This window comes from Engraulis encrasicolus, unplaced genomic scaffold, assembly GCF_034702125.1.
Source record: "Engraulis encrasicolus isolate BLACKSEA-1 unplaced genomic scaffold, IST_EnEncr_1.0 scaffold_25_np1212, whole genome shotgun sequence".
Lineage (NCBI taxonomy): Eukaryota > Metazoa > Chordata > Actinopteri > Clupeiformes > Engraulidae > Engraulis > Engraulis encrasicolus.
In genome coordinates, this window is record NW_026945544.1 from 1,932,265 (window position 1) to 1,948,784 (window position 16,520).

The 16,520-nt window shown below is 43.1% G+C and overlaps 1 protein-coding gene across 1 annotated transcript in view; it reads left to right on the forward strand.

Moving 5' to 3' along the window:
• The window catches only part of peli1b (pellino E3 ubiquitin protein ligase 1b), a 44,984-nt gene extending 39,275 nt beyond the window's left edge, over window positions 1–5,709 (forward strand). Inside the window, exon 6 of the mRNA XM_063192830.1 lies at window positions 292–5,709. Coding sequence (XP_063048900.1) covers window positions 292–1,062 — 771 coding nt within the window. The 3' untranslated portion in view covers window positions 1,063–5,709. The remainder of the gene's footprint in view (window positions 1–291) is intronic.
• Window positions 5,710–16,520: the final 10,811 nt, after the last annotated feature.

Genomic DNA, 16,520 nt, shown 5'->3' on the forward strand with positions numbered 1-16,520 from the left:
CGTGCTTTTCGTGATCAGAGGCTTTACAGAAAGTACACGCGCACACGCGCGCACACACACACACACACACACACACACACACACACACACACACACACACACACACACACACACACACAGAAATTGTTGAAAAGAAAAAGTCAGAGCAGTGATTACTCTGAAAGTGATTCTAATTCTCTCTCTCTCTCTCTCCCTCTCTCCCTCTCTCTCTCTCTCTCTCTATCTCTCTCTCCCTCCCCCCCTCTCCCCTCTCCCCTCTCTCCCTCCCCCTCTCCCTCTCCGCTCCCCCAGGTGGACAACGAGACCCAGGAGCTGGTGGACGGCTCGCTGATCGACCTGTGCGGCGCCACGCTGCTGTGGCGCACGGCCGAGGGCCTGTCGCGCACGCCCACCGTCAAGCACCTGGAGGCGCTGCGGCAGGAGCTGAATGCGGCGCGGCCTCAGTGCCCCGTGGGCTTCAACACGCTGGCCTTCCCCAGCATGCGCCGCAAGGACGTGGTGGACGAGAAGCAGCCCTGGGTCTACCTGAACTGCGGCCACGTGCACGGCTACCACAACTGGGGCAACCACGACCACCACCAACGCCACCACCACCACCACCACGCCGAGAGAGGAGGAGGAGGTGGTGGTGGAGGAGGAGGAGGAGGGATGGGTGGAATAGGCATGGGTGGTGGTGGAGGAGGAGGAGGTATGGGAGGTGTTGGGGGTGGTATGATGGGAGGAGGAGGTGGGATGGGCGGTTTAGGGGGTATGGGAGGTGGTGGTGGTAGTGGTGGAAGTCCGGAGGTGAAGGAGCGGGAGTGCCCCATGTGCCGGGCGCGAGGCCCCTACGTGCCCCTGTGGCTGGGCTGCGAGCCGGGCTTCTACCTGGACGCGGCGCCCCCCACCCACGCCTTCGCGCCCTGCGGCCACGTGTGCTCGGAGAAGACGGTGGCCTTCTGGGGCCAGATCCCGCTGCCGCACGGCACGCACACCTTCCACGCCGCCTGCCCCTTCTGCGCCCAGCAGCTGAGCGGCGAGCAGGGCTACATCAGACTCATCTTCCAGGCCCCATTGGATTAGGAAAGAGGACAGGGGGGTTTGGGGAGATGGAGATGGCACCGCCCCCCCCCCTCCCTCTGTGGTCTCATGGGCTTTACCGCACCGCACCGCCCTGCGCCTTCAGACTAGTTAGACTTCTGAGACTTCTGGACCGCCTCTGACCCAAACGGACCGGACCGGACTGGACTGGACTGGACCCGCTCAGCTCAGCTTAGCTCAGCTCTTGCTGTCTCTGCACAGCTCACACACTATGCATCTCTCTCCCCTCTCTCTCTCTCTCCCCTCTCCCTCTCCCCTCTCTCTCTCCTCCCTCTCTACCTCTCTCTCCCCCTCTACGTCCTCCAGTGCGATGGCGCTTGGAGAGTGGGAGGTGCTTGTCCACCATCCTGCCCCCCCATCATGCCCTGCACTATTCTAGTTCCTGTAGGAGTTCCTGTGTCTGTCTGTCCCAGGCCTTACCCCCTGCCCCGCCCCCCAGTTCTCTAACCAGGCTCTGGCCAGATGAATGGGGTTCCGCTTTGCTCCACACTTACATCTGGGAGGGTGATGGGTTTTCAGAAGTCGTGGCCTTGCTACCAATTAAATCCTTCAGAGTCTTCCTCTGTTCATCCGTATGAAGTATATTCGAGAAGATGATTGAAATTGCAGAATCTATGCCAATGTCTGACGACATACGTCTGACGACATAATTATTTTGAGTCCACGATTAAAGGAGTCAAAGGAAAACAAATAGTCAATAATAAAAACAAAATGGTACTTTTTCGAATTCAAACTGAAATGTTTTAAACTGTATTAACATTTTTGGGATGGATGGGAAGGGGGGAGGAGGGGATTTGAGAAAAAAAGGGAGGAAGAAAAAAACGAAGACTGCCAGATGTTCTCCCCAAGTAGGCTAGTTGCCCCAGATCAGTGTGTGAAGCTCAGCCCCCTGGTGGACGTTTATGGAACCACATGGAATATATCTGGCAAGAGCAAGGTTACCAGGTCTCCATCTCGCCTTCCAGATCACACCTCTATGCATCCCTCGCTTCTCTGTTCTCACCTCTCCACACCCCCCACCCCTTCCTCTCTCCCTCTCTCGCTCTCTCTTACTTCCCCTTTTCTGTTCTTCCCTCCTCTCAGTCCAGCTCTGGTGGTTAAACTATGCTTATAATTACGTGTACAGTATAAGCTAGTGTGTCCTCTCTGTTTTGATTTTTTGTTTTACAAAACTACTACTGCTCATCCATCGTTGGGATGAGTTTACCTTTTTGTTTTCTTTTTGTTTTCTTTTGGGTTGTTGGTTGAGATTCAGCAAGACTCAAGACTGTCCTTTTGGAAGAAAAAAAAAAAAAAAAAACATTTTCGCTTTCTCTCGTTTTTAAGTGACCTTTCTAGTGCTTTTTCTTATCCAGAATAAAAAAACAGAGTATATTTTCAACTAAATACAAACAGAAAAGTGCAAAAAAAAGATGCAAAAAAAGACAAGAACATGATGTCCCATTGAGTAGCAGATGCCTTTGCTGGGTCGATTTGTAAACAGTGTTTATTTACTAACCAGCCACGAGGGGCTGTTCTGATCTGAAGCGAAATGATATCTGTATTGTCTATGACTTCTGTGAGTTCAGCGAAACTACACACACACACACACACACATGCACGCACACACATGCACACATGCGCACTCTCACACACACACGCACGCACACACACACACACACACACACGCACTCACACACACTCACTCCCACTCACACACACACACACACACACAGAAAAACACTCTACATGTAGTTACTTTTGTAGAAAGCTGTTGTTGATGTTTTTTGTCCTCATTAACTGAATATGCCTAAAATTGAAATACTTGGTAAAGTTGTTTTTATTTAAATCAGCCGTATAAATGTTAATCTGATATAATCAGTTTATTAGTGTGTCTTGGGAAGTTGTAGATCCATTTTCCTTCATTATGGTTTAATTTCACGCGTTTATTCTTTTCATTTGTTGATATTGTTGATGGATTTTTATTTTCTTTTTCTTTTGTTTTGCCTTTTAGTTGGATTCCAGGTTTTTTGGGTCTTATCAGAGTATATATTTTCAACGTTCTCTTGTAACTGATGGAAATCTTATCAGATGTCTTTTTTCCCCCTTTTTGTTCGTAGAGTGTGTCTGTGTCTCTCTCTCCCATGTTTGTAAAGAAGAAAGAAATGAAAGAATGAAATGTATGTTTGCGTGTACTAAAAAAGAATACTGTATCTCTGATGCATTACCATGGCATTCTCCCATACTTAAAGCAATAGATTCACGTGGAGTTTTACACGCGGGCGTCTGTCTGACTGTGGGGGGGGTTATTTGGGGGGAGGCGTGACGTGATATGACTCAGCCCCCCTCAATAGTCCCAGCAGTCCCCCTTGTAGCCTTCTCTCGATAGACAGACAAGCCTGCCCTCTCCCTTTAAGCACAGGCCAAAGCTTTCAGCCCTGTCTCTCTGTACTCCTGTCCTGGATGTGACTGACTGAGTGAGTTGAGTAACCACCTGTATTAGTGTGTTGGTGCGTATGGATGTATTTATGTGTGTGTGTTTCTCTATGCGTGTGAAAGAGTGAGTGTGAATGTGTTTGTGTGTATGTGTGTGTGTATTACTGTGGCCTTTAACACTGGCCACACACTCTCAGGCCCTCCCCTGTTTCCAGGTTCTTCACCCTACACCGCCGTTACACACCTTTGCTGGGGCGAGCAGTTTTTAATTTTTCAGACCTTTATTTCTTTGTTTTTGTTTCTTTACCCAGAATTCCACAACTCCAAAAGACTTATACCCCACCGGCTTCTTTGGAATAGTCATTGGCCACCGTTCTGTGGCCGTTGCTGAGAATTAGCAGCACAGCCTGTAGTCTCAGCTTGACCACGCAACATGTGAAATGAAAAGGGGACACAAGTCAACAACACCGTTGATGTGCTTCCACATTCTTCAAAAAAATATACACAGTTTCATTCTGTTTGGTTTATCAGGAAGCATGTCACTGCTGTTGGGGACTGGAAGGCCTTGACTGTCTTCATAACTGGCAAGGGCTCAGAGCTTAAAACATGAAGTATGGTGAATTCAGGTAAATTGGGCCACTTTGGGCCATTCGCTTATATGCAAAAAAAAAGAAAAGAAAAAAAGTGGCCCAATTTAGCTGAACACCCCCTTCTTTTGCATTGACCTGCCAGCGAAACAATCAGCCATGCCCATTGTCGCATTCTCAGTGCCCCGAAACGGAGGTGGTCGCCTTCATCATCACACAAAGACCAATTATGTGGCCTAAAGTGTTGCTTTCACTGGTGATGCCATGTTACTTAAGAGGCAGAAACAAAAAAGGGCCTTAACGACAGCATTGAACAGCATTAAAAACTCAAAAAGCCTTTTTTTGGCCACTTTTTAAGAAAATGTAACTTTTTTAAATTGTATGTTCCTGAATGTAGTCTGAGTGAATGAGCTTTAGCACGCGAATATGTCTGTGCACTTGTAACCCCACACAGCCGGAGGTCAAGTGTGTTTCAAAATTACAAGGTGTATGGAAAAGACACAGGTGTGTGTGTTGCACTCACATTCAGCAGCAGCAGGTGTGTGTGTCTGTTCCATTTGGGAATAGTAGATGAAGAGGTGTTCAGTGCACAAATGTACTCCGCGCTACAACTAAAATGTAAAGTGATCAATGCTCAGTAAAACAATGTAGCCTAAATATTGAGCATGTGCTTTTGTGTGTAATTCGTGTGTATACACACACAAAACAATGGAAATGCTTGTGTTGGGTGTGTATGTAGGCACGTCGGCCACCTATCTGTGGACTCATGCGTGTGTGTGTGTGGGGGAGGGGGTGGGGGGGGGATTGCTGGTACCATTAAGGAGTTGGCTTGGGTGTGCATATACAAGTATTTTCACATCAGCTAGCCATCTTTCTGTGCGTGTGTGTGTGTGCGTGTGACTGATTGGTCCCAGAAGGTTGGTTTGACCTCTGTTCTGAATGTGAGGCAGAGACTCCATTGACCCCTCCACCACACACATGTATACACACACAAACTCATACACACACTGAGCATCTTTCATAGAGGACATGTTTTGTCACCTCAGTGATGTGTTGGGAGCAAAAAAATGATCTCTATCTCTCTCCTGCCCCATCCATTACACACACCCCCCCCCATCTCTACATCTGTCCCATCTCTCACCCCCCCTCCCTCTGTTCACCCCCCCCCCCATCATCACATTGTGTCCCTTACTCTCTGAGTGCTTCTCTTTGATCCAGTATTAAGTATGTTCAAGCTGACCTGTTCAAAGCGCTACTGTGCGGAGTTTCTCTTCGAAGAAACCCAGTGGGCGCCAAGGGCTTTATTTGATATGTCCTGACTGTTGTGTGTGTTTGTTGTCGCCTAACTCTCTGAAGGCTGGCCTGAATGCATGCACCACCACCACTACCCCCCCACCCCTCCCCCCTAAAACCACCAACCTACCGTACCTATCCCTCTACTTCACCGCAGAGTGATGGGTGCTTCTGTGACCCCCCTCCCTCCCAAAACCTGCCCAACCTTCCTCTGGAATTTTCCAATGCTTTGCAGCAACAAGAAAAAAAATTAAAAGAAAAAAAAAGCTGAGAATGTTTTTGATTTTATCTGTTGTTTTTGTACCAACTTTAAACAATAAAGAGTTTAAAACCATTTTGGTGTATTTTCATGTTTTCCCCAAATCTTGAGTAGCTTTATGTGCCATTTAAATTTGCCACAAGGTCATAGAAAGCATGTTTTCCATTGTGTATGAGACCCAGTATACCTAAAGAGATGAGGTTTGGAGGTAGCCAACACTATCCACTTAACTAGTAGCACCACCCGTAAAAGATGGTATGTCTCTAAAAAGAGTAATACCCCCTCATTTAATTATCCTTTATTACAGGCTTGTGGCCCATAAGGAATACATTACAGTGAATACATATACAATATATCAATAAAGCAACACGGCACACTTTACATAGTAAAAAAAATAATTCAGTGGCATATCACAATGAGGATAAGGATGAGTCCTTGGGCCCTTACACATTTATTTCAAATATTACTGCATCATTCATGCAGTGAACTGATACATTTGCCTTCCAATGTGATCTAACAGCTATCTCGAAATACAAGCCATCAGTTCAAAACTATGAGGCTGTCATGTAATCTCTTCAGTTACATCATCATGCTGTCTCAGTATTTGCAGGTAACAAACACAATCATGCAGTGTGCTTTAATTGTTGCAGCACAGCCATTCTACCAATAAGACATGCCTGTATACCCTTGGTCTCCAAACAAAGGCCCGTGGGCCCAATCCGGCCTGGGGTATGGCAAATATTTGGCTTGCCATGAGGTCAGAACAAATGAAAACATAAATGTGTGTGATTTTCGATCACTAAAACTTCACTGGGTCATATCTCTCCAAAGCAAAGCTCTCCCTAACAGACATTGACAAGAAGGGAAAACGGCTCTCTGCTCTCTGTCCAGATATCTACTGTAAGTTGTTTCTCATTGGGTTGGGTCTACAGGTTACTACATAATTTGTCCCTTGGAGAAAAATAATTGGAGACCACTGCTTTATGCTGTATTGTATACTGAAGGCTTATGTCTGATTTCAGGGTTGTACATTTACTATGATTTTGTATCAGCCACAAGGGGGCAGGCAAGAGCCCAGTTTTTGCAGTCTGTCTTCAAGGTGGGGGAGCAGCAGGTTACCAAGCTGCTAATGCGAGGGATGGAGGTCATGACATTATATTCAGAGCTCAAGGATTTGGTGTTAATCAACGTAGCCTTCCTCGTGCATACTAATCAGTTGGTAAGGAAACAGCTGTGTGGACCAATGTTTCCATTTCATTTACTACTCTCAACAAACATGGCACCATATATTTAACTGCTGTTACACATTTCCTACTTGTCACCAGCACATTTTTTGTAACTTTGGCTGCTTTTGCAGAACTCCTTACACAGATGCACAAACCTATAACCAAATTAGCCAAACTAATAATAGCACTTTGCACACAGTTTGCAATTCATAATGCATGGTTTGCAAAATTTAGCAAAAACAGTCCATTACACAATACCCATTTTGCATAACTGTGAACACAACTTACTGCTTTCCACACAATTTCTAAACGATGAACACAAAACGTACAAACTCCTCATGACATACATTTGAATAGAGAAACCTGGAGGCAAAGTGTGTTTATTTTTCTGTGTTGCTGTGTTGTCTAGTTTCTGCAGTGTGTGCAAGTAATGTGATGGGGGTGTTAACAATTTGGTACAAAAGCATTTAATGTTACAACCGAGTGTAGGGTTACTGTACGCAAAACATGTTTGGCTTTGCAATGTATCGACAGTTTTGCTGATTTGGTGTGATATTGTAGCCTATTCGTGTACACATTTTTTAAGTTACAAAAAAAATGGCTTAAGCTGTCAGAAAAAAAACTGTAATAGCATACTATGTTATAGTAGGTTATACTGCTGTATGCCTACTGAAGGATTATTGTTTTCAGGCCAAGGATATCAATGCTGCTACATTGGCAAGTGAAAGCAGAGACCTTGATGTACAGTAATAACTACCACACTATATTACAGTATGTACTTCTTCTGTGATATCCAGTGATGTAGTATATAGGCCTATGTCAAATGTAATATCACATTATTATATATTTTACTAACTACAAGCATTAACATACTGTAGTGCTTTCCCCTGGGGAGAGTGCAGATGGTTTTCAGGCTTTGTTGAGGAATGCATCTGCAGGGGGGGTGGGGGGGTACCCTCACCGCACAGCAACCCCCATTCCTCTGGCCACAATACGCAGCCTCATTCATGCCTGCAGAATCATTTGTGGTCTTCACTCTAATGACAAGAAGAATGAAAAGACTCCAAGTCAACCACTGGTTGGCCGGTCCAGGCAATCAATCAATTCCCAGAATGTCAAACATTTCTTCACGTGTATATTTTAGGAACGGAAGTGACACAGAATAGGCTAATCTTCATTGGTTATCTAATCTTGATTAGTGTTTGGACTGCATGTTCTTTCCCTGTAGTGGAGCAGCTACAAGGCCAATATGGCAAGAATCGTGCAAATTATGATACAAGCATGAAATTTGGCAGGTATGTGCCAAAGACCCTTACAAATCTCAAATCTACACGATTTTGCCACTTGATATGGCGGCCATTTTCCAAAGATGGCCGCCAAAAAAAAAAAATACCCCAAAAAATTTGATTTATTGCAAACGAATTGAACATATATAAAATTATGATCCAGCATGAAATTCAACACGGGTTTGGTGCTCAAGGACCAGCATAAATAACATCAACCTGATTTGCCACTTGAAAATGGCCCGGCTCATTTTCCAAGATGGCCGCCAAAGAAAACCTGAGGAAAATTTATTTTTTGCACAGAAAAAATGACCAAACAAAATTGTGATACAAGCATTGAAATTCGACATTGTTTGTACACCAAGACCACTGACAATTAAAATCCACATGATCTTGCCACTCGAAATGGTGGCCATTTTCCAAGATGGCTGCCACAAAAGACCCCAGAAGATTGATTTATTTCACCAAATTGGACCAGAGGCATACTTATGATTCACACATGAAAATTTGGCATATATGTGATCAAGACCCACTACAATCAAATCACACCTGATTTGCCACGTGAAATTGGCAGCCATTTTCCAAGATGGCCGTCAAACAGAGCCCCAGTAAAGAAAGAAATTGGTTTATTGCAACCAAACTCGAACCAAGCAAATTATGATACACAAATGAAATTCGGCAATATATGTGATCAAGACCAGTAAAACCAATTCCACCTGATTTGCCATTTGAAAAATTGCGGCCATTTTCCAAGATGGCCGTCAATAATAGACCCCCAGAGAAATTGATTTATTGCTCCAAAATTGACCAAGCAAAAGTATGAATACACTGAAAATTCAGCATATATGTGATCAAGACCAATCCACAATCCAAATTCCACCTGATTTGCCTACTTGAAACTGGTGGCCATTTTCCAAGATGGCTGGTCTGTTTGTAGGGCCTAAATATAAAATTGCAAATGTGGTCTTAAATTTGTTTCATTATCCTTTAATTCAGGCATGATGAGGTGATACAAGATGTGATCTCCAATGTCAAATCATAAGACCTTATAACCATACTAAAAAAATATGTTGATAAACATTCCAAATAAACGCCAAGTTATGCAGCCCACCCCACGGAACACCACATGAGTCCAAAAAATGACCTGCCTAATGACCATGATAATAAATGCAATGACAATGTGGTAAATAATCTGCTAATTTCATGGTTTACGATGTTGACTCTCACAGAATGTGGCGGATGTTGTGCTCTATACGTGGCAGTCAGCGTAGCATGGTAATAGCTTAATAATGCCAAGTTCTTGATGCCGAGGGGGAGGGTGGTGCGCTGATGTTGTACTAGAGAAAACTTCCAAAATAATAAAAAAAAAAAAAAAAAATATAAATTGTAAAGTAAAGAAAGAAAGAAAGCTGTTGAGGGCATCAACATAGTACATCCTGATGAGAACACAACAGCCTTTTTTTTTTGCAGGTTTTATTCATCAGTGCAGTTTTTATTCCATTTGGCCAATGGCTAATGGGAATAACGTATGAGGACTTATACTTAATACTGTTATTATGGACATTTGTACAGTTATAAACCCCTTTGCAAAAAGACCCTATGTAAAAGACCTGCTATTTGTCTTCAAAGGTGCAGTGATCTTTATCTTGAAAGTCTTTATTGTTACTTAAGGCTCTAATTTAGAATGTCTTAGCCAATGCTTGTTATGATGTAGGTTGAGTCCTTTCCAGCAAAGTCGGTGAACGGGCCTGTCTTTTTTGAGGAGGGTTAGGAGTGTATACTCTCTTTAGTTTTTTTTATCGCCTGTCGCACCGAAGGTTCAAACGCAGATCCGTTTTGATTTTTGCTCGATCTGGTCTGCGCTGGGTTGTGAGAGGATTTTCAAAAAACTGCCTTCAATACAAGGACGTAGGGGGGGTAAATAATAAAGTGTCTGTTGTGCCATTGTAGCTACCACACCTACACAGGGACTCAACGACAACGGAAAAATGAAAAAATGCAAATGAAACGTCAAACCTTTGTTTTGAGATTGCACTATCCACCGCGGTAGTTTGGAACAAGGAAGTGGGGTCATGTCGAGAACAGGTGCGCACAAAGCGAATGAACTCTGGAGGAACACTATTTACTGTCCCGATATAACTTCAGCATCGTTAACTTGCCAAGTGCACGTGTAGTCTTTGGTTCGTATAATAAAACTAAATGAAGCTACAAAGCATGAGGATTAATTGAACCATCTCATAGTCCGTAGCCCAGTGAGGTTTTTAGAACAAGGCAGTAGTTGTTTGTTCTCAAGCACAGAGCAGCCTTGGGTCGAGGAGGACCAATCACAGCGGGGTTCTTGCTTGCTGCCGGTTAACGGCAGAGGTGGTGGTTTAAAAAATAAACTGCGTGGCTGTCTGCTTCATCGCACAGACAAACGCCTTTCGGATTCTGAGCACATATAAAACAGTCCTTTACCCCATACGCCTTTCCCCTTTAACCCTTCGTTTTGGACGGTTCATTAGGCGTAGGGCTGTCCGAATTCACGTTAAGCCAGGAGGGGTAGGTGTAAGGGGCTTTCTAACCGCTTCAAATGAGAGATTTTCAAACGGAGGGTGTAATTAAGACCTATTTCCCCTCAAATGCATTGTGAATGTCTTTAAAAAAGGTCGGCATCCACAAAAGGCACGCAAAAAATACATAATTTTATGGGAATTTAAGCTTTTAAATGTTGGTAATAAAATTGTTGCATTGTTACTACAGTTTAAAATATTGTCAGCTCAAGGGGTCATTTTCTCCAGTAAACGTTTGCATGAAAAAAATTGCTATTAATGTCTACTTAATGCATGGGAAGTCGTGAAGAGGAATATTGCTGAGGGTCATGCAAAAACACCGTAGTCCTTTTTTAAAATTGGTTGTCCGAATGATTTACAAGTAAATTACTTGTTTGGTTTAACTCATCGAGCGGCTGTTTTTTTTAATGCTGAATGGGTTGTTCATTCCGGGCTGTTGAATTTGTTTTTTGTTTTTTTTGTCTCAATTCGTAGGGGTTGCGTTTCAAGGTTTTGAAAGGACGAAGGGGCAAGGGGGAAGGGCAATTAGGGGTGTTAAATACTTCACAGTGTGCAAAATGAGTGTTGTACAAATGGACAGTGCGAATCAGTTTAACCTTTAGAAGGAATTCAAATGACAGACAGTGCATCCTAGGCATTTGGGGTCCCAAAATTCAATTGTTTCTATTTGTTACTGCTTTCTAATGGTGGCTCCTCTACAGCCCCCCAGTGGGTATTGGGGAATCCTGGGGGGGTGGGTTGAGAAGGACTATAAAAGCTGAGAGGAGGGCTAGCACTTGCACTGCATTCAGGGAAATCTGTCGAAGCCCTCGTCCGCGGGGTATGTTGGAAAAATCTCCGCACGGAGGGGATGGAAAGCCCTTCCACCGAACCCCTACGCATCGGTTGCTCTGAAACGAGAATCGGGATGCCAACTTACCCTTTCACGTGGGACCGCGCAAAACGGAGGCAAAGGGGATTGGCGTAGGTTCTACGGGGTGTAATGGGATTCACCCTTAGTTTGTCAATGGGGGGGAAATTTAGTCTTATTCTATATTATTTCTTAATTTAAAGGGGGGGGGGGGGGGGGGGAGGGGGGGGGGGGGGGGGGTTTGGGAGGCTTGTTATGTGGTACAAGGGGGCATTTGTTCACAAATGGTTAGAGGAAACCACTGCTCTTGGTATTCTAGCCCCCCTATAGTGTTTTTTAGTGGCTTTTATCAATTTCTTCTTTGTGTAGGACAATGCCCCCTGAAATACACTAAAACCCTCCTGCCATTATTAACCGTAAATTTCCAAGGTGGCCAGCAAAGTCAGGGAAGATTTGATTATTATTGGCTCTATAGGCACCAGGCTTATATCGTAATTTTCCTTGCTGGACTCCATTGCTAAATTCCAATCTTTTTGGAGCCCATCATATTGTTGAAAAACGGCTACCATTTCAAGTGGGTAAAATCAGGGTAAAAACAAAAATTGTTTTTATTGTATTGTGTGTTAGCACATTTACACAACATGTCATACTTGTATAATAACTTTCTTGAGTCAAACTGTGTGCAAAAATTCAATATCTATGGGTATGGTTAAAATCTACGGTATATGTTTTGGCGGCCATCTTTGAAAAATGGCCCACCATTTCAAGAGGCAAATCAGGTGGATTTGATTACATTGATCTTGTGCATCAATTTATGTAGACCTTCATTCTGCCTACATCGTAATTTGATTGCATCCAATTGTGTGCCAAATAAATCAATTTCTGAGAATTCTTGGCGGGCCATTTTGGAAATGGCCGCAATTTCAAGTGGCAAATCAGGGTAGCTTTAAATTACTTTGGTTTGATGCTCAGTGCATGTCGAATTTCATCGCTGTTTGAATCATAAATTTGCTAAAGCCAATTCTATGCAAATCATCAATTACTGAGGTATTTTTGGCGGCCATCGTTGGAAAAATGGCCGCCATTTAAAGTGGCAAATCAGGTGGATTTAATTTCATTGGTCTTGAGCACATACATGTTGAATGTCATGCTTGTATTATGATTTGCTTTGTCAATTCTTTGCAATAAATCAATTTCTGAGATCTTCTTTGGCGGCCATCTTGGAAAATGGCCACCATTTTAAGTGGCAAATTATGTAGATTTAATTGTGTTGGTCCTGAGCACATACATGTTCAATATCATGCATGTATCATAATTTTATATGTCAATTCTATTGCTCAATGAATCCATATATCGGGCATTTTTTGGCCGGCCCATCTTGGAAAATGTGCGCCATTTCAAGTGGCAAATCGGGTTAGGGTGGTAGATATGATAGTAATTGCATCTTCTTAAGACAATACCTGCCGAATTTCACGCTTGAATCATAATTTGCACGATTTTTCCTGTAGCCGCTCCACTGGTTTGTATAGTGTAAAGATGTGGGAGTTATTTATAGAAATCAAGTTATGCTTATGTAGGCCTACTGTACTGTATATATCCACAAATAATACTTCTGGTTGAGCTTTGGGTCCTAACGACTGGCCTCTAATTCGTTTGTCTTCCTCAAAAGACCTCAAAGCAGTAGCTTGTGGCTCCAGACCATCTCAGAATGTCAAACATTCCTTCACGTGTCTTTGGGAATGGAAGTGATACGGAATAGGCTTCTCTTGTTTGGCACTGGTTGGTCTTGTTTAATTGGTTTGGTTTTGGTAGTGGGAAAGATGTGGTATTGAAGTTATTTATAGAAGTATCAAGTTATTTTACATGTACTGTTTATTTCCGCAAATAATGTGTAGCCCTACTTCTGTTTGAGCTTTGGGCCCTTACTCTGTGGATTCGAAATTGTTTGGCTTTTTCAAAAGGCCAATGGTTCCAAACCATCCCAGAATGTTAAATGTTCCTTCGCGTGTGGGAGATAATATGCTTTGTGTGCCGTGGACAGTCCCGTTTCTCTGGTTTGGGATGTTTGGCAAAGATGTGGGAGTTATTTAGAGAAATCAATTAGGGTCTTCCTGCTGAGTAGTCGTCCTTGATTGTACATTCCACTGAGGTGGCCAAAAATGTCAGCAGATCATTAGGTTGCGTGTAAGGGTTTTGGGAGGTGGATTTGGACAGCATGCCCAAGGAGGTTTTCTCCTGTCATTATTCTCCACAGTTCATAGACCTATCAGCCTCATCCCTATCTTATTGCAGGATACAACAGGGTCTTGATCAGGGAGTTTTAGGCTGCAGTAGCATCAGGTACCCCACCTATATAATTCATCATTTACATTTTACATTAATTACGTACATGTTGATATTCCACCAGCGTTGTCCTATTGAAGGCTAACAATACCCTCTGGTACCCACTGTGGAGTAAATGCAAAGTACGCTTAAGCCAGGCAAGGACACATATCTGTCAGTGAGTGTCATTTTGGTGCACTCATTACACCTGAGGATGCGTTTGATGCTGTGCCGCTGTCTGACTGCAACCCCCCCATCACGCCCCGCCCCACCTCACCTCGCACACACCTCACACAAACACACACACACACACACACACACACACACACACACACACAAACACACACACGCACGCACGCACACACATACACACACCCTCCTCCACCCTTCTCTCCCTGTCTCTTTCTCTCTCTCCCTCTCTCCCTTTCTCTCTCTACCACACTACCCCCCACCCCCTTCTCCCAATCGCTCTCTTTCTCTCCCACACATCCTCAAATGGCATCAAGGATTAGTAGAGTGCCTGTCATCTTTCAAGGACTGTGCCGTTCACGCTTGGTCTCCTGTTGCATGTACAGTGTAGGACCTATGAGAGTTGGAATTATAAATTAAACATTTGTTTTCATTATGGCAATGATGACAACGAGCCTCTAAAGAGATGACTGGCGCTTTGAAATGCATCGTTAAAGCATGTGCGCACCCACTCACGCACGCACGCACGCACACACACGCTCACTGATGGAGACAGCCACACACACACACACACACACACACACACACACACACACACACACACACACACACACACACACACACACACACACACACACACACACACACACACACACACACACACACACACACACACACACACACACACACACTGTAATAATTAGTATTCCTGTCAACATCCTCTTATTTTGTGTGTGTTGATTTAGCTACAGTAGCAACAGGCCACTTTATTCTTATCTCCTCCAATCAATGCTGAAGAGATATTTTCTGGGTCCCTCTGCCAATTAGGTCTACACCTTTTTTTGCTTAGAAAGGAAATTAACTTTCATGAAAGGACCTGTTGCTGTTGAAGATGACCTGAGCCATGGAAGTAAGTGTTCATCTACTTTGTATGTACCACAAGTATAGTCTATAGGCCTACTTACACTACTCATGGGTATAGATAACAGAGCTAGAATATAAAGTAACATAATATATCATTAATATATTAATATATAACCCTACATGGTGTGATACCACATGGAACCACAAAAACAGCTGTTGTCTCATACATTCATTCCTCTGAAGTGTGACTCTGAGTCAGGTACACGTGTATCTCCTCCCAGAAAGCACACAGTCAAAAAATGCTGTGTTAATTTAACACTATTCTGAGAATATATGATCCCATTCGATTTTAATGTTCAATTCAACACTGAGTGAATGAAAATGGCACATGTCCAAGTCATAATGAACACTTAGATGATGGTGATGGTGGTAAATATTCCTTCAAAATATAACACCTGTCGATTTGTGAATAGGCAACATTTATTCTGGAAATAAACATATTCAATCACTTATAAATGATTTACTAATCATTTATAGATAGCAGTCAATGATGATTGCTAAAAATATGACTTAGAAATAGGCTGTATTATGATACATCATAGGCCACAAAAACTGACACCTTTAGAATGTTGATGATAATTTTGGGAAGGACAGTGAAATAATCCTGCAACAGGTTGTTATGGCACTGTGACATCGTTTATGACATCATTTAGCTCCATAGTAGAAGTAGAATGTACTGGCCTGCAAATGTATTTCAGGTTGTGATAGCTCAGTGCAGTCACATCACATTTGTCTGCATTGTTTTATTGATATTTTTTTGTTTCTGTAATAGACAAGAGATAAATGCCTCGCAATAACAAGATTTCTTACAGAAGATGAAGAAAGGTCAGTACAATTTAATTGAATTTACTTTATAATGTACATATTTCACATTTCAATTTTCACAATTAACTCCTTTACAAAACTAGATTTGTAAACTCCAGAATGTAATTTAAGTTGTTTATTTTCAAAATATGTGCATCCATTTCACAAATGTGACTTTTCCATTAATATTTGCCATGGGCTAATATAACAAACAGTAGGCCTATCTAAGTAATAAACTAATATATATTGTTTGGAGCAAAAATAGGTCCTGAAGTTTTGCAGTCAAGTTTTGCTGGTTGCTATGCTGGTTGCTATGCTGGTTGCTATGCTGGTTGCTATGCTGGTTGCTATGCTGGTTGCTATGCTGGTTGCTATGCTGGTTGCTATGCTGGTTGCTATTGTAATTATATTGGTTGCCATGATGGTTGCTAAGTTGTTGCTACCTGTAGTTGCTTGGGCAACCCCTATTGGTTGTTATGGTTGTCGATAGCTATGTTTACATGGGCGATCTTTCATCCTATTGTAATCGGACAACTAGTCAATCAGAATGTAGGCTACAAACACCTCAATCGGAATACATAGCCTACATCCAATTAAGATTCTAATCAGATTGGAAGAGGTGGTGTGGTCCAGTCCAGTTTTCACAAGGCAGCAGGGCCACTGACAGCTCTGACTGGGCCCGAGACAGTCATCTGAAAGGGCCCCTCCTAAATACATATACTGTATATAATAAGTT